This window comes from Anopheles stephensi, chromosome 2 (genome assembly GCF_013141755.1).
Source record: "Anopheles stephensi strain Indian chromosome 2, UCI_ANSTEP_V1.0, whole genome shotgun sequence".
NCBI lineage: Eukaryota > Metazoa > Arthropoda > Insecta > Diptera > Culicidae > Anopheles > Anopheles stephensi.
In genome coordinates, this window is record NC_050202.1 from 8,592,585 (window position 1) to 8,614,973 (window position 22,389).

The following is a 22,389-nucleotide window of genomic DNA, read 5'->3' on the forward strand; positions in this document are numbered from 1 at the left end:
CATTTAGTATTTTTTTTTGTTTTTTATTTTTTTTTCAACTACTTTCAATGAAATTTTAATTTTCTTTAACTTATTCGCCCAACCATATTTATCTATCTCTTCCAGAATTCATTTTGCTTTCCAAAACTAAACGCCCATATATTTATGCTACGAACTGTACTTCACATATTACTTATTCATACACCACCATGAGCACAATACGATTTCATTTGTTTTTATGATCATTGGTCTCTGATTATATTATAAACATTTCCCCATATTAAAAATCAGCAGTATGTAACTTACCAGTAGTGAAAAAAGTTGTCTAACGCACTGTTCTGCACGCTCAGCGGATCGGTTATGCTCAGATTGGCAAAGTGGTCCGGTGCGGGCGTCTCCTCTGCGATCCCACTGTCGTCCTCGGTGTCGCTAGTATCATTTTCTTCTTCCTCCTCCTCTTCCTCCTCTTCCTCCTCTTCATCCTCTCCCTCTTCCTCTTCATCGTGGGTCGGTGCTTGCCGCCGTCGTTGCTGCTGGTGGTGATGGTGATGCTGTGCTTCACCCTGCTCGTCGTCGTTGTCTTCCGGCAAGTGTGCCAGGAAGCGTGGAATTTGTGGGTTGAAAAAGTTCATCCTAACAGCATTTACTCGAAAACACACGCACACACTCGGTGTATTGGGGGGGGGGGGAGGTAAGACACGGCACTACCCGTTTGCTGTTAGGGTAGCATAGAAAGCGAGAAGACTGACGTTGGTTAAGGTGCACTTTTGGATCGCTTTGCACGAAAGGGTCCTCTAGCTACTTGCGCCGCGTACTTAATGTACGCGTGTCGATGATGATATAACACAACACTGCTATGCACGCACTCACTTTTGATAAACGCGCAAAAAAAAAGTGAAATCTTTTGGCACGTTTCACTTATGCAATGGGGTCGCCTTAAGGGTGAGAAGCCTTTATTTTCACATGTGCGCCTTCGATTGTTCGATTGGAGCTTATTTGGTCGCACTTGCACTACCACTTATCACTTACACCTTAAACGAAACATTCTATAAACAATTAATAATACAAAACAAAACCGACTTCACTTTATCACATTAAACTCAAGCTTACATTGTTCGGAAGCGTCTGCGTGTGTTGGCGAATTCGTGTTCGTTTTCGGTAGCGTACTGAAGACCTTTGAAAGCTGGCACCGATCCGGATGACCGACAGTTGTCGTTCTTTCCGCAACAGAAGCGGCGTTGAAAGCCGAAAAATATGAATCTCCCTTCAGCAGTGCTGCCACGAATTGCGCACCAGTCCTCGCAAAACGGGGTGCGCAACCCTTAAGGATCATTCGAGTCGACAAAGCGCACGTCAAAACGCTTTACGGTCGCAAAAATGGAAATAGAAGCGAAAAAATAGAAATGGCCGTTTACAAATAAAAAAAAACGAACAACAACAGGCATAAATAAATATGATACGTGAAGGCGTGCGACAAAGCGGACTGGACCGGCCGGATGGACGTTTTGTCAATCATGCTGGGGAGTTTTTGGACTTTTTTTTTTTTTTTGGAAAGGTGCGCGCGCGCGCGCGCTCTCTGGTTAACCTTGGTCGAGGGAAAAACAAACGTAAATCGGCCGTATCCCAAACCTGTGCTAGGTTGGTTTCCGGAGGTCCGGAAATTTGTCATCGTTCGTTGCGGATTGATTTGCGACGGTCATTTAGCAAAGCGAGTGCAGCAAGTCCTTTAAAATTAGACTTAGGTTTTTTTTCTGCCCCTTTGAGTTCAAGCTCCTGCTCATGATTAGATAGAGCTGGGGAAAAATTTTGCTCTGAGCGGTAAGAAGCGTAAGAAAAGCAAATGAAGCAGAGAGTTATGGGTGATGTCTTTAGTGGTAATCTTGACGACAGGTTTACTATTTATGACTTATGATCTCAGCATTCGCGCTGCTGTGTGGCGCCTGTTTGGTAAATGATACCACTTAGTATTAATTACTTCCCCGAAGGTGTTTAACGGCTGGGTGGATGAATATTGTAACTTCAACAGGTGGCATTAGTGTGAGAGAGGGAGAGAGAAATAGAGTTCATTATGAACACTAATTATTTCATTTTGCGATTTTTTTATTGTTTTTACAGGGTTTTTCAGTGGATAAGGGAGTAATATCCGTTGTTATGGCAGGCTCCTTGGATGAAATGGCAAACAAAACTAGTTGATTTGGAAACGGCTTCGAATATGACAGGGAAATCAAAGACCTTTTTCTCATAGTTGCCATTGGTATTGCACGCACTTACCCGAGCGCTGAAAGGACGTGTAATTACTAACAGTGTTACTAGAATGGTGAGCGTTGTGTGAGTGTAGTAGACTGCATTGTGTGCTAAATACTACTCTCATACGTGAAAAAATATTTTAAAATAATATATTAAAATATTCAAAAACGATCCCATCGGGTCCGGTTGGTGTTGAATGCAACACATATTCCTCCCGATTTTTCTCAACACCTCAGCAAATTTAGCACAAGCACGATGAATGGAATTTCGTGGTTGCGTGTAATCCAATACACGAAACACTAAACAGAGCACGGTTCACCACCGAGGAATGTATCGTTCGACTGCGATCACCATGCTCATGAACACATTCCGTTCCGTCGAGGGAAAGTGAAGAACGGTGGTGGAAAAATCACGACGCTCTTCTGTACCTCATCATATTGCATATTGCTAATTGGTATATTATTCATCCACTCGCAGTTTTTCTTCGGGGTTTGTTGATATTATTAAACGGTTTTTTTTGTTCCTCCCAAAACGGTGCTGAACGATCTAGTGAAGACCGATGAGGAGAACCAGTTGGAATGAGGTTGTGCAGGTCATTTACTCAGATAGGTTCTTGGCTTACAGTGGAAGAAATTTAGAGGAAAAATTGGTAAATGAAGGGACAGAGCTTAAGGATCCCAATGCTCAAAATACGTCGTCAAAGACGTCTTAAAAAGAAACAGTTTTGTTCGTCCCAATTAGCTCCTGTTATGCCTCGTTAGCATGGTTTTTGGCACAGGGAATAAGGAAACCGACCACATCAATCTTTCATTTTAACTTGCAGCTGTGACTAATTACACGTCACCTCCTTTGCCACACACAATTAAACGATTCGAAAAGCTTTTTTTTTGGCTAAACGACCGAGAGAACAAATATTATTTCGAATACGTCTCCCTTTTTGGAAAACTCTCTTAAAGTATGGAGATCTTTATTTAAGTTCAATATTTTTCATTTAAATTCTTAAAGTTTCTTATACTCAGGCAACACAAATTTCAAAGCCTATTTTAAAATCTCCAATTATTTATTTACGAACCATCATTTTTATAGTTTTATATGAAACTCAGTTCACTGCACTAAAATGCTTTTCCAAAATATCCAACCACTCTTTACAAATAAAATCGCAAACTCATCCTAAAGCTTTCGTCCCAATCGTAACCCTCATTGATCGATTAATGTCGCCCAATTAGCCCGTTGCAAACACACCGACACAAACGCCAACCCTGAACACACATCAATCACGCACGATACCGTCACATTCCATTTGCTTGTCACAGGATTGCGCACTTACGAGACACTTGCACCCGGAATTCATTCCATTCCCCTTTCCAGACCACACCGGCTGAAGGTCACAGAAATTACAGCAATATATCAACTTAATACGAATAATACAATACTTCCACAGTACCGCACTGCCAGCACTTATTCGCACCCGTGTGGCTATGGGCATCTCATAAGCGAGACGACCATTATGCGAATGCCAACCGTCTGCGGGTACGGTGGTGGATTGTTGCAACTCGCCCAACAAGAGGCAACCATTTTCACGATCACGGCACCGTGCGGGCGCTTTGTTTTGCTTAAAGGGAAAAACATTCGTTTACTTTCGCGCCTAGGCATCCCCCCAAAAAAAAAAAAACTTCTACGATCAATTGCTACCGATCTGGTTGTGTGTGCCGAAAATGGCTTTCCGCATTGTGTTTGTTTGTGGTTCATCGAACAGATGAAGATGGTGGCAGAAGACCGGTTAAGGGAAAAATCCAAATAATTAACGTCTTAGAAACAGTAACAGAATTCGACGCTCACACACGGTGGTTTCTAGGTAAACCGACATTAAACGGTCGCATCGTCGTTCGCACAGAGGCAGCAGAGAAAATAGGGACGAAATGAACATTTTAACCCAGAAAATGAGAGCGTTTGGCAAAGCATTTGGCTAAGGTGTCAATTGGTGCAGAATGGATGTAGCAGCAATGACCTATAGAATGCTCCACACGATGTCTTATTTGAGTTTTTTCAACCCTTTAGTTGACCCGTTAGTTTTGTTCTGATCAAATTTATTAAAATACTGATAAAAAAGTCTCCTAAAGCATCTTTCTTTACAAAAAAAAAACTGGCCCTCTTTTTGACCGACAACCTCAATTGTTCACACCCACTGTGCTGCAGATGCTTCACAGTGACGTCAATCGGAAGTGGTATGGTGTGTCCCGCACGGTGAGGTCTCACTACACAGTCTGCACACGAAGGGCAGATCGTACGAAAAATAAAACACCATGCAGCCCGAGGCCAGCCATCATGGCCCAGAGCGATTGTGCGAACCGTTTGCCGGCACCGCTCGTAAGCAGCTTGGCCACGTTCAGGTTCGGATGCGGATTACCGATCGCCGCATTGAATGCGTTAACCTCGCATGCGTAACAGTACCCGATCGTTACGTTCGTACGCTGCCAGTCGATCCACTCGACCTGATCACCGATATCCTTGCACAGTACGTACTCGCGCAGGATCAGCTCGGTCGGTATGTGGACGTTGTTAACACCGACGATCGCGATACCGGCATTGTTACGCTCGTCGTGCAGAATCTTGTAGTACAGCATCGGTGCCGGCGCACGTCGACGACCCTCGGTCGGGTCAAAGTCTAGCCAGATCTCCCGATAATCGCCGTTCCCGTCCGCCTGCTTCTGCACACCGTACGTACCGCTGTACACGGTCACTTCCAGGTCACGCTGGCCGAGAAAATCGCGTATCGAAGACTCAACCCGTTCCCAGTTGATGCCGTTAAAGTTTTGCCACTGGGGAGCTGCGTTCAGGAACCAGAAGGTAGCGTTCTGCTCCGTACCATACACAAAGTCTGCCCGAGCTGCTATATGTCCGCGGGCCATGTAGATCCCGTTGGAGGTGTTCTGTACCAGCTCGTCTGCCCGTGGCTGTGAGTTAAGTATGATGGCCATCGTTTCGCGCTGCCGGTTGACGGTGTAGAGTGTGTTGATGTTGACCTCCTCATAGTACGCACCCTGGTACCAGGAAGGACGAGGATTTCCCGACTGATAGCCACCATTCGCACGGTTCATGTGATGGCGGACAAAGTGCGTATGGTACAGCGACTCATCGTAGCACACGTCGAACACGTTCACCCATCGGTTTGCGGCGAGATTAAAGCCCACGTTCACAATCGATGAACCGTTAAAGCAGCGTTCCTGTGTGGTTCTGGCCGAGCTTAACCAGTACGATGTGCAGGCCAACTCCACCATTGGGTAGTGGTTTCCATCGTACGCGAACGTATCGTTCGCAACACACTCGATCGTGATGGAACGTTTCTCGGGGAACAGTATAAACCCATCCCGACAAACCAACTCAACCGGAGCGCTCGTTGGGAACAGAATCTGTCTAGTTTCGTCCTGAGGGTGCCAGAACTTCTCCGAGCCTGGAATAAGAATGAGAGGTTGCGCTGGGTACGGCAGAGAGGCGAATGGGACCGTACATCCACCAGCTGTTGGAAACGAAACAAACGAAATTACTTTAACCTTCATGAAGATTCCAATTCCCTGAACACCTCCTCACATCGTATTAAGTCCTCCGATCGCTGGATATCACGAGCAGCTGCACCACTCAGGTGGCTCACTACAACGAGACAAGATATAGCGAGAACTTGACCCAACATTTTGTCCGTCCTATTCTACTGAATCAATTGAACTGATTCGATGGATTCCTTTTGCAGACTCTAAGCCAGTTCCAGTGCGGAATATTCGAAATAGTCGTCACAGATAATCGGCTTATCGTTCTGATAAGCTGTACTATATTGCGTCTGCGTACCTCGACGCCTTCTTCCCAATAGAGAAACAATTCAACATAGCCAAAAAGTTGTCCGGACTGAAGGAACGATAAGGCACGGGAGTTAATCGAAGCTTTTGTAGGTATATTTTACGCCATTAACGGCACATGGATTGTAATTCATTCAGCATGAATTGAAGCGATAAAAGAAATCAAACTAGCCCTCCCCCCCTCCCCCCACACGCGCACTCTATATGAGCAGACTGGCTACGTTAAGCTGTGGCAGATGGCCAGTCACGCGATTAAACTCATTAACCTCACATGCGTACGAATATCCGAGCGCAAGGTTTTCCCGCTCCCAGTTAATCCACCCGATGCGACTGCTGACGTCCGTACAGAAGATGTAGTCCCGGCGGATCTCCTCCAGCGAGATGTGGACATTGTTCACACCGATCAGCACGATGCCCGAGTTTTGGGCTTCGTTGTGCAGGATCTTGTAGTACACCATCGGTGCACGTACCCGCCGGCGTCCGTTTGCATCAAAGTCCAGGAAGATCTGTTGGTGATCTCCATTGCCGTTAGCTTGCGTCTGGACACCCCAAGTTCCTCCGTACACGCGTACACGGATATTGCGCATGGCGACGAACGATTTGACCGACGACTCGATACGCTCCCAGTTACCGGCATTGAAGTTCTGCCACTGTGGGGCAGCATTCAGGAACCAGAAGGTAGCGTTCTGTTGCGTTCCGTAGATAAAGTCCGCTCGGGCCGCAATGTGACCACGTGCCATGAAGATACCGTTGTCCGTTCCCTGCACCAGCTCGTTCGCTCGTGACTGTGAGCCGAGGATGGTCGCAAGCGTCGCTCGCTGTGTGTTGACCGTGTAGAGTCCGTTAATGTTAACGCCGGGGTAGAAGTCACCCTGATACCAGCCTGGCCGGGGTACGCCTTGCTGGAATCCATCGTTGGCCGGCGTAAACTCGTGCACGACGTAGTGATTGTCGAACGTCACCTCATCGTGGCACACATCCAAGATTTTCGGGAACCGAGGACCTACATTAAATCCGATCTCCACTATCGTAGCACCGTTGAAGCATCGTTGCGCGGTACGACGCGCACTGCTCAACCAGTTCTCCGTGCAGGCAAAGTCACGGAACGCGATCATCCGACTGTCGTAGTTAAACTGATCATTGATCACGCAGGTGATGATGATGGAAGTTTTGCCCGGGAACAGGGCGAACCCATTCTGGCAGGCAAGCTCCAACGTTTCGCCGGCATTCAGCTGCAGCAGACCATTGTTTGTGCTCGGATAGCGGAACTGATCGGTACCGGGGATCAGGACCAGCGGTTGTGGACGAGGCATATCGCCCGTCGTACGAACTGAGCAGGCGGTAGCTTTAGAATCGAAAGACCAGAATAATGAAAATTAATTGTCGATAAAGAAATTTCCTAAAAAGATAACCTGATTAATCCTTACCATAATTTCCAATTTCCGGAACTTCAACGGGAATGTCCTGTCGGATATCGCGCGCCTCCCCCAACGATCCAATCGCACAAACGGCTACCAAACAGAGCGCCCACCTCATATTGCTACGTTTGTCGGGATGAAAGTGCATTGAGCAACACATCGCCACGGTCGTTTTTATAGCCATCGAGGTCTGAAGCGCCACCAAACCACACCTCCAGCGGATGTATTGTTTTGGGGTATTCCAAGACGATAAGGCAATCGATTCGGTAGCCCTTTGCCGACCCGAGTCACCCGAGTTCAACATGCCGCAAGCGAGTGAGTTGTGCCAGACGGCATGACGTAGAACTGGGCGTTCTAGGATCAAAATTCAATAACTCACGAGCTGGTATCATCCCACCAAAGCACTGATTTTGCGAATTATCCACGTGCAAAGCAGACGAGACGCGGGAAGGAACTTCGTGAAACACAGACGGCAAAACATAGCAAACAGACTTCATGTTCGTCTTGTTGAAGATTTGCCAAGATAAGCCATACAGACGACTACAACCGGTACGATTATCTTATCGCCGTATCTCGGCGAAATAGTCGTGGCAAGAGTCCGAGTGAGATCCTGGTGAGTGGTTTGAGGAGATTCCTCGGCTACCTTTCTGCTAACCAACTTGTTTTATTGGAATCTGCCGTCTTAGGTGAGGGGATTAGTGCTTATCGTAAAAATGTGTACATTCGTTAATGGGGCAATTACCTATAAAAGCGGAAAGCTTCACCACTAATATGTCCAATCGGTAGGCAAGAGTATGAAGTTCGTTTCAGTTCCTGTGGTGCTGTTGCTCTTGGCAGGCCAAGCAGCATGGGGTCGAGATATACCTTTGCAGCGAGATATTCCTGATGATGCTCCAGTAGATGTTCCGGAAATCGTTGGATTTGGTAAATGTTTAATTTTATGCTGTACAAATTCTAACTTCCAAATAAATAACACTATCCGTTGATGCATTTCAGCCACTGGATGCGCTATTCCGCTTAATAATGGTTTGCCGCAGCCTCAGCCACTGTTCCTTATACCGGACACGGACCAGTTCCGGTATCCATCCACCTCCAGTGGTGTGCTGACGTTAGACGCGGGTGAAACGCTTGAGCTAGCCTGCTCGGCTGGATTCTCACTGTACCCCTCGGAAACTTCCATTAAGGTGACGTGTGTGATCGACGATCAGTTCAACTACGAGAGCAAAATGTACAGCTTTAGTCAGTTCTCCTGCACGGCTAACTGGCGCAGTGTGGCACGTCGCACTACAAGCCGTTGCTACAACGATGCCACGATTGTGGAGATTGGCTTCGAGTTGGGGGCCCGTTTTCCAAAGATACTTGACGTTTGCCACGATGAGGTGACGTTCGACAATCACTACGTCGTGCACGAGTTTACACCGGCGAGTGCGGGCTTCCAGGCGGGAGTTCCTCGACCAGGCTGGATACAGGGAAACTTCTACCCGGGCGTGACCGTAAACACGCTGTACACGGTTAACATGCAGCGTGAGACGATCGCAACCATCCTTAACTCACAGTCCCGTGCCGATGAGCTGGTGCAAACAACCAACAATGGTATCTATATGGCTCGGGGACACATTGCGGCTCGAGCGGATTTCGTGTACGCTACGCAACAGAACGCTACCTTCTGGTTCCTGAATGTTGCCCCGCAGTGGCAGAACTTTAATGCAGGCAATTGGGAGCGCATCGAGTCGTCGGCCAAGACATTCGTTGCGTCTCGCAATATTAATGTGCGTGTTTATGGAGGAACTTGGGGAGTCCAGACGCAAGCCGATGGTAATGGAGATCATCAAGAGATCTTCCTGGACTTTGATGCAAACGGACGCCGGCGGGTACGTGCACCGATGGTGTACTACAAGATCCTGCACAACGAGGCCCAAAACTCGGGCATCGTGCTGATCGGTGTGAACAATGTCCACATCTCGCTGGAGGAGATCCGCCGGGACTACATCTTCTGCACCGATGTAAGCAGCCGCATCGGGTGGATCAATTGGGAGCGGGAAAACCTATCCCGCGGCTATTCGTATGCATGTGAGGTTAATGAGTTTAATCGCGTCACTGGCCATCTACCACAACTGAACGTAGCGAGTCTGCTGTTATGAGCAGCAGGAAGAATCGACGTAAAACAACAAGAGGTGCAAATTTGAACTAGTCCAAAGTACTTAATCAGCCACCCGGGGGTGGTATTGAAGCAATAAGATAAACGTCCTATTGACGTAGCAGACCTCCTCATTCGCTTTCCGCTGGGTGGTTAATGAACGATGATATCTCTGCGGAAGGGTTCGAAGGCTTATCAAGGAAACCCGCGTGCAGCGTACACACTACTACTCTCATTTTACACGCTGCTGATAATGAGAAGCACATGACTTGCACGCGATCCAAAATCCTGCTGGGTTAAGCGATAAGCGGCTCGGTATTGTTTATATATTGATGTACTATCTCATAGTATGTGTGTTTTTAAGATAAAGATCAATCATTTCTTTCTTTATAAAAGATTTCTATAAAAAAAACTCTTTTTTAAGCAATTTTTAACCTTAAAAGTTTCTTAAAGTTTCTTAAAGTTTCTATTTGTATATTGAGAATATAACAAACAAGTAAAAACAATAAAATTTAAGGAAAATTAAAATAAAAACAAAAGAAAACCGTTTCATCGTTCAAAATTTTGTTCTGCACCGTTTGTGTGTTTGAATTCACCACACTTCGTGTAATACGCATTGCATACTTTACGGCGCAATTTCGAAATCATCCCCCAAATACGAATCTACAGTGCGCTACACTACTACGCTGCTGTTCATTTTCGCGTTATGAAACTAAACAATAAATCCAATCAAGACTGTTTCATTAAGTTAAGTTTTTATAATTTAACTAAGTTTTTTCAACACAATTTGTACAACTTAAATTAATTGATGAGAGCAAGCGAGATTAAGCAATTAAAAAAAATGCCTTTATAGGGGTTTTTTATTCATTATTTTTTGAACAACAGACGCCTTGGCTCACTCTGCCCTGTGGCGTAATATGCCGTTTTTATTTGCGTATTCGCGGTTTTTTGTAGCGCCTGGGCCGGTTGTTGTTCTCACACCCTGACCAACCTCACTAACCGTGGAGAGAAATCCTGCGCTTAGTAACCGCAGAGCGCTAAATGATCGAAACAAACGATTTGCATCACGAAGTAGTCTCGAAAGCGTGTTTCGGCTGGGGTGAAAAAAATGGTGTTTGCATTTGTTGATAATATAATGCATCCGTTTTTCCTTGACGTGAGACGGAAAAGAGTATTAAAAAGTACAATATTGAGCTGAGCGAAATGCTTTATTGCACCATACTACGGCGGTTCAAGAATGCAGTCATTTGTTTAACATATTTGTATCATTCGCACTATGGGATTGGACGGAAAGTAAAGGCCAAAAAAATATTTAAGTATTTTAGTTAGAGTTTTACGTTTTAAACTGTATAATACATATTACTTACATACTTTTTTAATTGACAATCTGTGTTTTTAAGCACAATAAGCGAGTATAGAAAATTACTCTTAAGTCTGTGGTTTGAACCAATTCACTCTTTATATCCACCAAAACACAACCGAATGAATAGATGAACCGACCACACCGAAACACACAGTGGCTTCAGTTCTCTTTGTTGGTGATTGTGAAGACGGGGCGCGCGCGCTCGCGTTCCCATATGACAGGCTGAACGCCCGAACGCCGCGGAAACTACACCGCCAGTGGTTGGTTCGTGCGCGCGTTTCGTTCATTCGATTGTTTCCTTTCGCCCCGTGCACACGTGCGCTCGCCGTCCGCTGAGCCAAGAGTGCGAGCGCCCAACGACGGATCCGTGCGCGTCGCCCAAAGCCCCCCGTTTCGCTCGGTACGCGGACGCCCGTTGTGCTTGTTCGTGTACGGTAACGTACAGTGTTGTTGTTGTGGTTATCGTTTGTTTCGAGTGTTGGTTCGCGATCGAATGTGACATCGGCTCTGCGGGGTCTAGTGTTCACCCACTGTCGGGCGCTTTAAAGTGTGCGCGTTATCGGCCATCCGGGGGTTGGGAATGGTTTCGGGACCATCAAATCCTCCGCTATCTGTCCGGTCCTGCTTGAGTGTGTGGCCTTGAACGGGTGTGTTTTCGGTGTGAGTGGTACACAGCGTTCCGGGCTATGCGGCTAAGGTGAGCGGCGGTTGTGGATTTAAATATTATTTTTGGTCACCCAAAAAAAATGCATAAGCTTGACAACACAAGTGTAGACAGATCTCCGCACAAAAGGCATCACACATTCCTCCATTCCGCCCAAGCACGTGGTCGTTGCGTGAATGGTGCGCAAAAGTTGCGTACAAGTGAGTGAACGCGTGCCTTCATAATTGCGTTTGCGTTTGTGTGTCCACAAACAGCTGAGGGGCACACACGCACAGCAGCAAACGCGCGGAAACAAAAGACGGCGACATTTCCAATTCCACCCCATAGACAAATAGAACCAGGGGTGTGTTGTGTTTAGCTGTGAGTGTGTATACGTACGTTGTGTATGCCTGCTGGCTCAACAACGGTTGAAAGAAGCGTTCGTTTGTACGGGAGTCAGCTGTTGGCAGTGTGCGTGTGACCAATCGGTTTCGGTGTCGTTTGAATCTCGTAGAGCAATCCCATCAACCACCGACATTCCCCAAAAAATACACACACGAAACACGAGCCCCCGCAACGAGATCCAAGAAGAACGGGCGAATGTGTGTGCGCCAAGAGAAAGAAAACGGCAAAACATAAAAATATCGAAACGCACTACCGAGCGTCCCCTTTCGGTGGTTTGGTGGACCATGTTTGACGGCTCGCTAGATGCGTTGGTGGTTGCCTCACAAGATCGCGCCCAAGATCTATTCGAGGAATGGCGGATTAGTTGAAGCTGCTCTACCGCCACCGATGGCGCCAAGTAGTGCACACAAAATTGGTGTGCCCAATAGTCGCCGAAATCGTCATGATTTCTGTTAAGACTGACCTCTGCCATTCACTGCCCGTCTGTCACATCCGACCGCCATTTTGCCGCGCGCTTCTGTTAGTGATCGCGTACACTGGCGCTGGTTTTTGTGATCGGATGACGATCCGAGTGTGTCCCGAGGAGATGTCTGCTCTCAAGGTGAACAATTACCGGACCGGTGTTGGTGATGGCGATTATTTATATGCTTCCTCTTAAATTTGGTACACAATATTCAACCCACTGTACCCTCCCTGCGTCGTGTGTCAGAATATCTCGCTTCTAGCATCGGCGGTTTTTTTTTTGTTATCGTGGTCTGTTCTGTCGTGCTGGCGATGTGCTTCCACCGATGTGGAAGTGTTTCAATTGATTTTGATTATTTTTTAATGACTGCAACGGCTTTGTTTGACGTCGTTAGTGAGGTGCTTGTGTTTTTTTTGCTCTTAGAAGCAATAAACTTGACCTCTTGAAACTGTGTGTAAAAAAAAAGAACCTCAAAACTTCAGCTTCCACTTAGAGGTGTACGATGAAGATCTACTAATGTCTTATTCTATCCCAACTTACATAACCTCACCAAAGCGCAATATGCAAATCGTGTAAGGAAACACTCACACGTATATACACGGATATTCAAACACCATTATCCTAACCGGCCAATCGGCTCAAAACAACCCACCAGCCCACCAAACAATCCGATTCCATTAGCTAGAAGAAAAAACAATCTCCTCATGTCTTTTACCTGTCAACTACTGTCCACCGGCGGTCGAGTGGTGAACATGGATGCTTTAAAACTACTGGCAGAATCTATAATTAACCTGCCTGCTCGATGCCATAGTTTCCGCTAGGAACGAGTTCGTTTTCTTCCGCCCCAGAACGGTGGCAGTAGTGTGTTGTCTAGGCCGGTGTTGCCGGTACCGTACTTGAGTCGGCCATACTCTGCTCTAGATTTTCTTTGTCACGGGATACATCGTCCACGCCGTGGTGGTTGTAAAGCCCGTTTTTTTGCTCCTGTGTAGGTCTCTGTTTATGCCGGACCAGCCGCATCAACCCCATCGCTACCGGTACTGATAAGCCGCGGTCTAGCGGATAGTCGTGGTCCGCGTTAATCTCCCTGCTGGCCGTTGGCACGAAACGCTGTGAAAGTGTCACCGCCATCCCGTGTCGACGGCCTGTCTGGATGTGGGGATGTGATACATTTTGCAAATTTATTTTTGCACAACGGGTTATTGAACTCGGGTCGCTTTCTTTGTTGGGGTGAAACTTGAGCTTAGAGATATTTTCCTCCTATCTCCCAGGATACATACTACATGCTACACGATCGATTTCTAAGCTTCTATTCATTTAAGAAGCATAGGAAGCAGAGGAATGCTAATCTGGCAGCTACTTAACTCTCAATGAATTTAACGACCGCGAACGTCGGCGTGTGCCTTATCACATGTCCCACAGGTCACAATGTCATAATGCCAGGTCCACTATCAGTCGCGTCGGTCTGGGTCATCGGCTCGGTTGTACTAGCTTAACCTGCCCCTTTGGAACACAATCAAGCCGGGCCCGGCCGTTCACAAAAGGATGATAAGAAGTGTGAAATGTACATCTGGGCAAAATCTGTTTGCCCAAAAGTGGTCGGTCGATTACTTGAAGCCCGACCGACATGTGGTGTAAGTACGTCATGCAAGTTTTTTTTTTTTTTGGGCGAGGGCCTCACATGCCGACGCACGCTATCTCCTTTTATCAGGCAGGGTTTGACGCTGTCATTAATTAACGCTGTTAGCGAAAAGAATCGCCTAATTGCATCGACATGATTGTAGCACGATGCAAATCGCGATAGATGACAAGCGGGTTTTTTGGTGCATCTGATCTGCGGGGGGAGAACCTCATTCACACAAAGTAAGAATAAACTCATCACATAGCTAGAGGAGCTCCAACGAGCTATCCGGCTCGATTCGTAAAGCAACTCGCAAGCAGTCATTTTTGCGACCGGAATGCCTTAAACTTGAAAGTGAAGCAGCTGGGAAATCGCTGTTATCTGTAACCACTTATTACCGTTGGAGCCAGCTACTTGCAACCGGACACACAGGCACATGTTTCGTTCCAAGCCTATCATTACACGCGCGCCCCATTACACCTGCTATCCTCCGTCTGTCTCCCGACGCAAACGAAAGAAAGTCTCATGCTAGAGTTTCCGTCCGTTTGACTTTTTTGCTGCTGTATTCAGCAGCTCATTTGGTCACATCACCATATAAGCTATTATTAGGCTTTAAATCCCCTTTACAAGTTTTGCTCAATTTCCAAATGACTCCTCAATATCGCAAAACTGACATCGATCAAGCGGAACCCTGTTGTCCCGATATTTTTGCTAAAGCATAAGCTCGAACAGAACATGCTTAATATATTCCGATATGCAAATGTGATCTCTCCAGAAGTATATCGCGGCGTTACTTATGGAGGCACGCCACATTTTATTGATGATGATCATCACCGCTGTGGCATGGCGGTCATCGAGGCGGAATAAGTTATGCAAATCGGGGTGCCATGTGAGTGTGCATTCGGGGCACACTCTGGCGCTGGACCGCGGCTCGGTTCAGGTTTCCACGATCTCTATGGGGACCGGTTCCGGAACGTGACCGCACACGTCACAGTGGCCACCGGCTGCTCGGGTCAGCTTCTGTGACGCTTTCAGTTGACACTTGAGATGGTGATTGGCGCGAGACTCTACTGGCGATAAGAATAGTGTGGCGTCTCGTAGGACTTGCTAGTTGGTGTTGGTTGAATGAATTTAATCGTGTATGTGTGTATGTTGCGATGAAGTAATGACTGCTGGAACGCAACTTCCCGGCTGATAAGCGGAAATATTAAGGTTCTCTCGGACAAACAACATATGTCTTTACTAAGGCGAGTGCCTGAGGAGAATTGTTTAATTAACACAGTATGAAAAATATTTGCCAACAGACCGATCTGCGCGGGGCTTCCTGGATGGTAAAGCAGACCTTTATGTGCTTTCGGGTCTCTGCTATCTCAGTGGGGAGAATAAATCTGCAAACTAAAAACTAGAACTGACATAATTATGAAGTCACGTTCGCTGATAAGCTTTTGCCTGGAACTCTGGTAGACACAAAGAGATTCGCATCTAATCACTGCGGGAATACCATAAGAGCTTTGGGGATATAACCTGGTGTCTTTCAATGTTTGGTTTGACTTATTCCCATCAAAAACTAGAAGAAAAGCAAAAGGTTCATCAACTATGAAAGATTCCTGATAAGAAATCGTTGCAGATAACACTCCTTAAAACCTCGTAAGCCCGATCAAACTAACGGACCTTGGACTCCTTCTCGGTTGCACATGTCGCTTTATCGTGAAACTTTAATGCAACTCCCCCCCCCCCCCCTCCCTCCCACCATAGCCCCAATGGCATCACGGCAGACAAATAAATTGCAACAGCACACACGAGCCCTCTTTTCGCCGCGAATCAATCAAAATCGTTGCACGCAATGGGGCGCGCGCGCGCGCGTTTTCGTTTCCTCGTTTTCGATACATACACTGCAATTGATCGCGAATGTTCCAAACGCGAGGTTAAAGTTGGTCGAAACCAACGAAACACAAGGCCGAAGGTCATCGATTAACGTGGGTCAGTACCGGCGGCGGGAGACCATCAGATTGCATCATTCATATGCAGATGGTATGGTGTTGGGAAGGAGGCGGCATAAAGAACTGACCATGGTGGATACGTCCGAATGAGTCAAGTTCGCCGAGCGCCATGGAAACGTAACTGGCAACCTGCTTTTGTGACCGATTGCGCGTGTGTTTTGGACGTTGGGGAGAAAATCGCAAAGCTTCCAAAACCTTCCACCACCTGCTTGGCATTCGATAATGGGAAAGCCGCTGAAGGAAGCTTACAGCCCTAGACGTGTTGTTAGTACGCTACGGCAACGAAACAAAAAACCAACAGGCAAACGGCTTATTATTAAATCGAACAACTTGCGCCGTGTTTCGTACGGGCGGAAATAAGTGACTTAACAGCAAAAATGCTCCCACTGCTGCCGTCGCCTTGTCGCTGTGGCCGTTAATTGTGTGCTTCGCAGCAGCAAGGTGACCTGCTGGTGATTGGCCAGGTGGAACGGTACTACGGACCGGTAACACCGTTTATCGGACCGAACACAAAGCCGACCGAACCAACCCCGTCAGCTTTAGCAGGGGGTGTTGCAGATCGTGGCGAAGCCATCATCTCTGTTCCCCTGACCTTGCTGATTCTGAGCAGCTTTATCTTCCTTGAGTTAAGAGGTGTCAGCGACTCATGCGAGATTTTGTACATAAAGAAAAGTAAAGAAGAGAGAGAAAGTTTCGTTATCACCTTCATTGAAGATCTAGACAAGAATAGGTAGCACATAAACACTTCAACGCTTGCTTGTAAACCTAATCAGTAAAAGTGACGTTAAGGCGATTACTAATCGCTTCATTCTGTGATCAGGCGGTACTAATGCAGTAATTATTGAGTTGGTGTTAAACAGAGTTACATCGTCCAGGCGGCAAAACAACACATCGATTAGCTCACTTCCTCCACGCGGTAGTAGTTTGTGAAGATGCTTCACTATAGATTAGCCTACATCTGGGCGAGATTATCACCCGTTTGACCCTCGAAGCGATCGATTGTGATGATTGACAAGAGGCCACTGACGACAGCACGTGATGTTACTGAGTGAATTCTCCTGTTGCTGAGCTTAATGAATTCCTCCAGGAACTCCCAATTGACCTAAGTAGATAAAACAAACAGCAACTAACTTGTGATCTTCCATGTGATCTTCTCGCTCATTGCAGATAAATCACCGTCAATCAAGCGACACAAGCGGCACAAGAAGCTGCAGCTCTCCCTCACAACAAGCCGTCTTGATGATGCACCACTAAAGTGGCCACTGTTCTCTAACCCCAAAAAAAAAAAACGCAAAGCGACGACTCCCTCTCAAGTGGTGTAAATTGGAGGTAACAATTTTCGCACCAAGTGGCCCCTACCGGTGGTTGTTGCCTTGAACAATCGAAGACACACGCAAAGCCGGTTTCACTTTACTGTGACCTCGCTTGCATACGATCGCGAACTGCATGGATTCGGACACGGCCACATCCAGCAGTGCATCGTCGGTGGTGGGTTACTGTCTCTATGCGGCTGACGGTTCAACCGGCAGCTCGCATCGGCCCCGAAACGGTAGCATTACGATGATGGACGGTATGAGCGTGTGGAGCCCGATGGATACGAGCCCGATGGATCACCGACACAGCGATCGCGACGATGATCGCGACTACAACGAGAACAAAGTTACCGTGAGCTTCTGTACCAACGCCATAACGGCCGATGCCGTCGAACAGCTGACGGTGAAGGAGTCGGACTGTCAGATGCAGCTAATGACGAAGCCGAGCGAGGTGGCGGTGGTGGTTGAGTAAGTATTCCAGTTGGGCGATGCATCATCTCGCAGGGCACATTCATCACATCCAGCAAAGTTCGCACGTTCTTATCGAGCCCGAGAACCCCCGACCATGGTCGGGCATAAGATAGGGGTGATCGTCATCTGGCAAACAGTTCGGGAAACAGTTCATCAACAGTGCCATTTTTTGCTTTCGTTGTCCTCTACCTTAGGGCCCTCTTGAGGTGCACTGATTCATATCTGCTATTTACATTTGACGATGAGAGCGGCGTTATCAGCTGGCTGGGTAAACTCACCTCAAATGATGATAAAGGTGTACGCACCGCACAAAGTCAACGTGTAGCCCAGGCTGGGTTTTCTCACGCATACTGTCCAAAAGTCACCGTCTTATAGCGAAATCAAAACGAAAGGGGTTAATCCCTTTCGGATTATTTTTGGTGCCGTATTGTATCGTGATTAAACGATTGACCAGCTTTATCAACGAATCGTACACCGGGCCTCAGTAACAGCGAGTTTGCGTACGCGCCTCTGGCTTATCACACCCGCTGTCCCGATGACGGGTGCGAGCTTCGGGTCGCGTGTGTGTGTGGAAATAGTGTTAGAAATGGACCTTTTTTTTTGCAAAACACAAACCTAGTCCTTGACGCGGGATACCGAACTGATGGGTCACATTTGCATGCCGTAGATTGACAGCACCACCGTCCTTTGCTTCTGCTTCTCCGCAGCACACCGAACAACCGTGTCCGGATGGCGCTGGGTGTCCTGATCCGTCTGATGCTACCGGTAACGCATGGTGTCGCACGTGGCTGGAAAGGGCTTCGCGGTCTTAGCGTGCTGGCACTGCTCCGGAAGGTGCGCGAAAGCCATGGCCTGCTGACGACACTGTTCGCGGTGGCGGCCAACACCGTATCGATGAGTCTGTCCTCGGTTCAAGGTAGGTGCTTGCAGATTGCTCCCACCCCCGGGAGCATTCCGTGTGAAAATGTGACCGAATTAGACGGAAATAGTTTGAACCCGGCGGGATGATTGACGTTCAGTAAAAGTGATGCACGTGTGTGGCGGGAGAAGGACACATGGTTCCACGGGGACCAAAGGGGAATGGTTGTACGTCGTGTTTTTGCTGTAGTGCACCATGGTATCGGATGAACGTACAGGCATCGAGTCAATAACCCTTGCTAATAACAAAACAACCTGTTTATGCACGATCTGTTTACTACTGCCTGGTGAGGTTAGGCTGTTAGGATTGAGTTCTAGTCACCGGTTAGGGAGGCATATGGATTGATCATCTGTTGGCAAAAGTCCCAAAACAGATTAGAGGAGCTGCCGATGTCTATTGATGTTAGTAATTTCTAATAAAACTACGAATGACTAATGATCGCGTTTTTTGCTGCGAGCACTGAGACATATTCACTAAAGTCGTCATGTAAAGATGGTGACCAACTGCGGCAAAGCGCAGAGAGAATGAGAATGTTTGCCATTTGTTCATAACAACAAGCGAATGCAATTTTCCACTTTACTTCGCGTTGAAAAACACTTCAAGATGTTCCTCACCGGTCGTTATCTTATCAAACATTCAGCTGCGAATTCTTCCTGCGCTTCCCGAATCGATACCGTTTATATAAACGTGCTAATACCTGTCCGGAGTTCCGGACCGAACTTCCGAATGGAGCACCGTCATCATCCGTCTTAGCGTGCAGCTTTCCGTTGCAGCGCTACATTGATTGCGTAGCGCACGGGAATCAATAGCTGTCGTACGGTTTGGGATAAAAATAATTTCCAATCCAATTAGGATTCGACCGCCACCACCACCACCAACGAACGAGCTCCAGCGCACGAACGCTGTTCATCATCGTTGGTCCAGAGCGTTGGTTACCGTTTCGAGCGCCACATTCACTGTTGTACCGTCGATCGGTTATGGTTCTGTTCTCGACGATAACGGTTTCGGTCGGTGGTGTGGACGATGGGTGGGCCTCGTTCGACACCATCGGCTGTCAGCAAATATCGTCCTGTCTTACCTGGATTCTGTTCATCGTTCTAGTGGCACACCGGATCGATCCACTGCTGCGGGTGATCAAGCTGCGCAAGGATTCCACCTCACCGACGATCGCAATCAAACCGAGCGGACTTCCGGGCGCTCCAACGGTGCCCAACACACAGGCGCTAGCAACACTACGGGTACCGCGCCATCTACCGGACCGTTGCGTCGAGTTGGTTGTGCTCGCGGAACCACCGCCGGGCGAACCGATACGTGCCGATATCGTGCTCATCCACGGGCTGCACGGTTCGCTGGTGAACACCTGGAAGCAGGGCCTGTGGAACAGTGAAGGTCGTCTGGTAAACTTCGAACGACCTCCGAAGCCTCCACTGCGACCACCGAAAAGGCAACGCCATTCGAGGGCAAACTTGTTCGCACCGCCGCACGTGTCCAAGCGGCCAAAGTACGATTGCCCCGCCGAGGAGGATGGTCTGGAGCATAGCAACGCGGAGGTAAACACGTGCCGAAACACGACCGCCCCGTTCGATGAGTCGCGGTCAACTTCGTACGAGTTTGCTCACCGGCGCTATACGTACGAATGTGGCGAACCGGACGAGGTACACTTTGCGGACGATGTGGAGTACAGCTTTCCCACGTTCCGGTTGCGCATAGAGGAGGAACACGGTCGCAAATCGTCCACCATCGACGAGGGAGTTTCGGCAGCATCACCAGGAGTTAAGCGAAAGCTACCGAAACCTACCAAAGATGAAAATTGGTCCCCTTGCTGGCCGGGCGATTGGCTTCCGCTGGATTGTCCCGGGGTGCGCGTGATCGCCGTCAACTACACCACCGACCCGTACCTTTGGCGACCGGTTTGGATTACCAAAAGGAATCGGTAAGACAGAGACAGAAAGAGCGACTATCAGGGCCTTTGATGATTAAGCATTCCGCTTCCTTACAGATCAAACCTGGTCGATCGTGCTCGAGAAATGAGTGATCTTCTGATAGCGAAAGGTGTGGGTCGTGGTCATCCCATTGTTTGGGTGGGACACTCGAAGGGTGGCATCTTCATCAAGCAGATTCTGGTCGATGCGTGGGAAAGTGGTCGTCCAGCGGCCGAGCCACTGTGGCGATCTTCGCGCGGCACCTTCTTCTACTCCGTACCGCACCGGGGATCTCCACTGGCGGACTTCAATTTGCCTCTACTGCGTCAATCGGTGGAGTTGCTGGAAATACAGAAAAGTGAGTATTGGAGCAGGGCTCTCGAGCTGAGGACAACTTAACCCAGTTGTATTCTTCCTGCAGATTGTTCCAGTATTCTGGAGCTACACAGCCGCTTCGTTGCCCTGTATCACAGCGGCCAGCTGAAGATAGACGTGTTTAGCTTCGTCGAAACGGCCATGACGCTCATGTCCGTACTGTACCTGCGCATCGTCGGGATTGATTCTGCCGGTAAGCAATCGCCCAAATTGCCTGCTGCGGCTCCTGTACGGACACTAACTGAAAACTGCCGGTTCCTTTCTCAGATCCCGGCATCGGTGAAGTTTGCGGAGTGCACCTAGACCATCGGGAAATATGTAAGCCCCGCAGCCGGAACTGCATCCTCTACACCGAGCTCGTCAAGATGATCAATCGCGTGAGTTGAAGCCAAAGACACGGAGCGTGATATGGAGCAGAGTGACAGGGGAAGCTACGGCAGTCCGCCGGATGTACATAAGCTAGATAGTGTAAGTTACCCCACAGCAAATGCTACGGATGTACCAGGACAGGAAACAGCCAACAGGAACAGGAGCTTATCTGGGAAGGAAGCTCAATATTTGTTTTAAAATATGTTTCCACATTAACGCGCGTTTGCTAACAAACGGACCAGTTACCCTAAGAAGACCGCAGTAGCTGCTATCACCACCGAACGCTGGCTTTGAGATTAGTTTGACCACCCCCCAGTGAGTGTGGTCGTGTTACAGCAGATTTGTTTTAGAATTATGTTTTTTACGTTTTTGTTTTCTTGTTTCCATTAAGCATGTTACTTTCGTTACACTTATACGACCTTGTTTTTAGCACGCAAAGTCTAACTATCTCGCGAACGAACTCGTAGCAGTTCGCAGGAAGCTGGAGTATCGAGCTTTGAACAGTTTGACACGAGCATCCTTACGAACACGTATTTTACTTCCTCAAAGTTACGCTCGATGCTAGCAAAGCTGGCACGAGAGGTATGTTTCAGATGGACGGGAAGTAACGTCAGCCAGCAAATACTTTTGTGATAATCCGGTTAGGAAGCCGTTTGATGCAGGATGTTTAGGATAGAACGGGCGGTGTGTCCCCAGTGTGATATGGGGATACACTTATCGTGAAATAAATATTCGATCGTTGGACATTCATTCCACGATTAGCGATACAATAAATCGGGTTCATTAGTATGATTTTTTATCCGAATAGCTTTGGGTCCTCAGCTCGTTCCAGCTTAATCGAATCGAATTATCCTTCAACTTAAGCGTTTCTCACACATAGGATCAAAAATAGCTCC

General features: G+C 47.7%; 4 protein-coding genes across 6 annotated transcripts; 2 read left to right on the forward strand and 2 right to left on the reverse strand.

Moving 5' to 3' along the window:
- Positions 1-3,255: 3,255 nt before the first annotated feature.
- On the reverse strand, positions 3,256-5,965 carry LOC118503774. Its single transcript, XM_036037446.1, has 2 exons — positions 5,815-5,965; positions 3,256-5,743 (listed from the first exon to the last, which is right to left on the reverse strand). The coding sequence occupies exons 1-2, from the start codon at positions 5,912-5,914 to the stop codon at positions 4,482-4,484; spliced, it is 1,362 nt and encodes a 453-aa protein (XP_035893339.1). The 5' UTR covers positions 5,915-5,965; the 3' UTR covers positions 3,256-4,481.
- A 183-nt stretch (positions 5,966-6,148) lies between these two features.
- On the reverse strand, positions 6,149-7,655 carry LOC118503776. Its single transcript, XM_036037447.1, has 2 exons — positions 7,502-7,655; positions 6,149-7,419 (listed from the first exon to the last, which is right to left on the reverse strand). Exons 1-2 carry the CDS (start codon positions 7,650-7,652, stop codon positions 6,275-6,277), a joined length of 1,296 nt encoding a protein of 431 aa, XP_035893340.1. The 5' UTR covers positions 7,653-7,655; the 3' UTR covers positions 6,149-6,274.
- Positions 7,656-8,246: 591 nt separating this feature from the next.
- On the forward strand, positions 8,247-10,019 carry LOC118503777. Its single transcript, XM_036037448.1, has 2 exons — positions 8,247-8,416; positions 8,489-10,019. Exons 1-2 carry the CDS (start codon positions 8,287-8,289, stop codon positions 9,631-9,633), a joined length of 1,275 nt encoding a protein of 424 aa, XP_035893341.1. The 5' UTR covers positions 8,247-8,286; the 3' UTR covers positions 9,634-10,019.
- A 1,263-nt stretch (positions 10,020-11,282) lies between these two features.
- On the forward strand, positions 11,283-22,267 carry LOC118503780. 3 transcript variants are annotated; one of them, XM_036037453.1, is made up of 7 exons: positions 11,283-11,689; positions 17,292-17,905; positions 18,616-18,824; positions 19,929-20,760; positions 20,827-21,107; positions 21,171-21,317; positions 21,392-22,267. In XM_036037453.1, the coding sequence occupies exons 2-7, from the start codon at positions 17,571-17,573 to the stop codon at positions 21,508-21,510; spliced, it is 1,923 nt and encodes a 640-aa protein (XP_035893346.1). In that variant the 5' UTR covers positions 11,283-11,689; positions 17,292-17,570; the 3' UTR covers positions 21,511-22,267. The 3 variants fall into 3 exon arrangements, with proteins under 3 accessions (XP_035893346.1, XP_035893347.1, XP_035893348.1); XM_036037454.1 differs by lacking the exon at positions 11,283-11,689 and adding an exon at positions 16,913-17,040; XM_036037455.1 differs by lacking the exon at positions 11,283-11,689 and adding an exon at positions 17,077-17,230.
- The last annotated feature ends 122 nt before the right edge of the window (positions 22,268-22,389 follow it).

What these genes read in the sequence shown, in the direction of transcription:
- LOC118503780 (XM_036037453.1), top strand. Translation starts at nt 17,571, where the DNA reads ATGGATTCGGACACGGCCACATCCAGCAGTGCATCGTCGGTGGTGGGT. An exon ending in GAGGTGGCGGTGGTGGTTGA is followed by an intron (nt 17,906 to 18,615) that starts GTAAGTATTCCA and finishes GCTTCTCCGCAG; the next exon opens with CACACCGAACAACCGTGTCC. An exon ending in GTTGCTGGAAATACAGAAAA is followed by an intron (nt 21,108 to 21,170) that starts GTGAGTATTGGA and finishes TTCTTCCTGCAG; the next exon opens with ATTGTTCCAGTATTCTGGAG.
- LOC118503776 (XM_036037447.1), bottom strand. Translation starts at nt 7,652, where the DNA reads ATGTGTTGCTCAATGCACTTTCATCCCGACAAACGTAGCAATATGAGG. An exon ending in TCCGGAAATTGGAAATTATG is followed by an intron (nt 7,420 to 7,501) that starts GTAAGGATTAAT and finishes TCGATTCTAAAG; the next exon opens with CTACCGCCTGCTCAGTTCGT.
- LOC118503774 (XM_036037446.1), bottom strand. Translation starts at nt 5,914, where the DNA reads ATGTTGGGTCAAGTTCTCGCTATATCTTGTCTCGTTGTAGTGAGCCAC. An exon ending in ATCGGAGGACTTAATACGAT is followed by an intron (nt 5,744 to 5,814) that starts GTGAGGAGGTGT and finishes CGTTTCCAACAG; the next exon opens with CTGGTGGATGTACGGTCCCA.
- LOC118503777 (XM_036037448.1), top strand. Translation starts at nt 8,287, where the DNA reads ATGAAGTTCGTTTCAGTTCCTGTGGTGCTGTTGCTCTTGGCAGGCCAA. An exon ending in TCCGGAAATCGTTGGATTTG is followed by an intron (nt 8,417 to 8,488) that starts GTAAATGTTTAA and finishes GATGCATTTCAG; the next exon opens with CCACTGGATGCGCTATTCCG.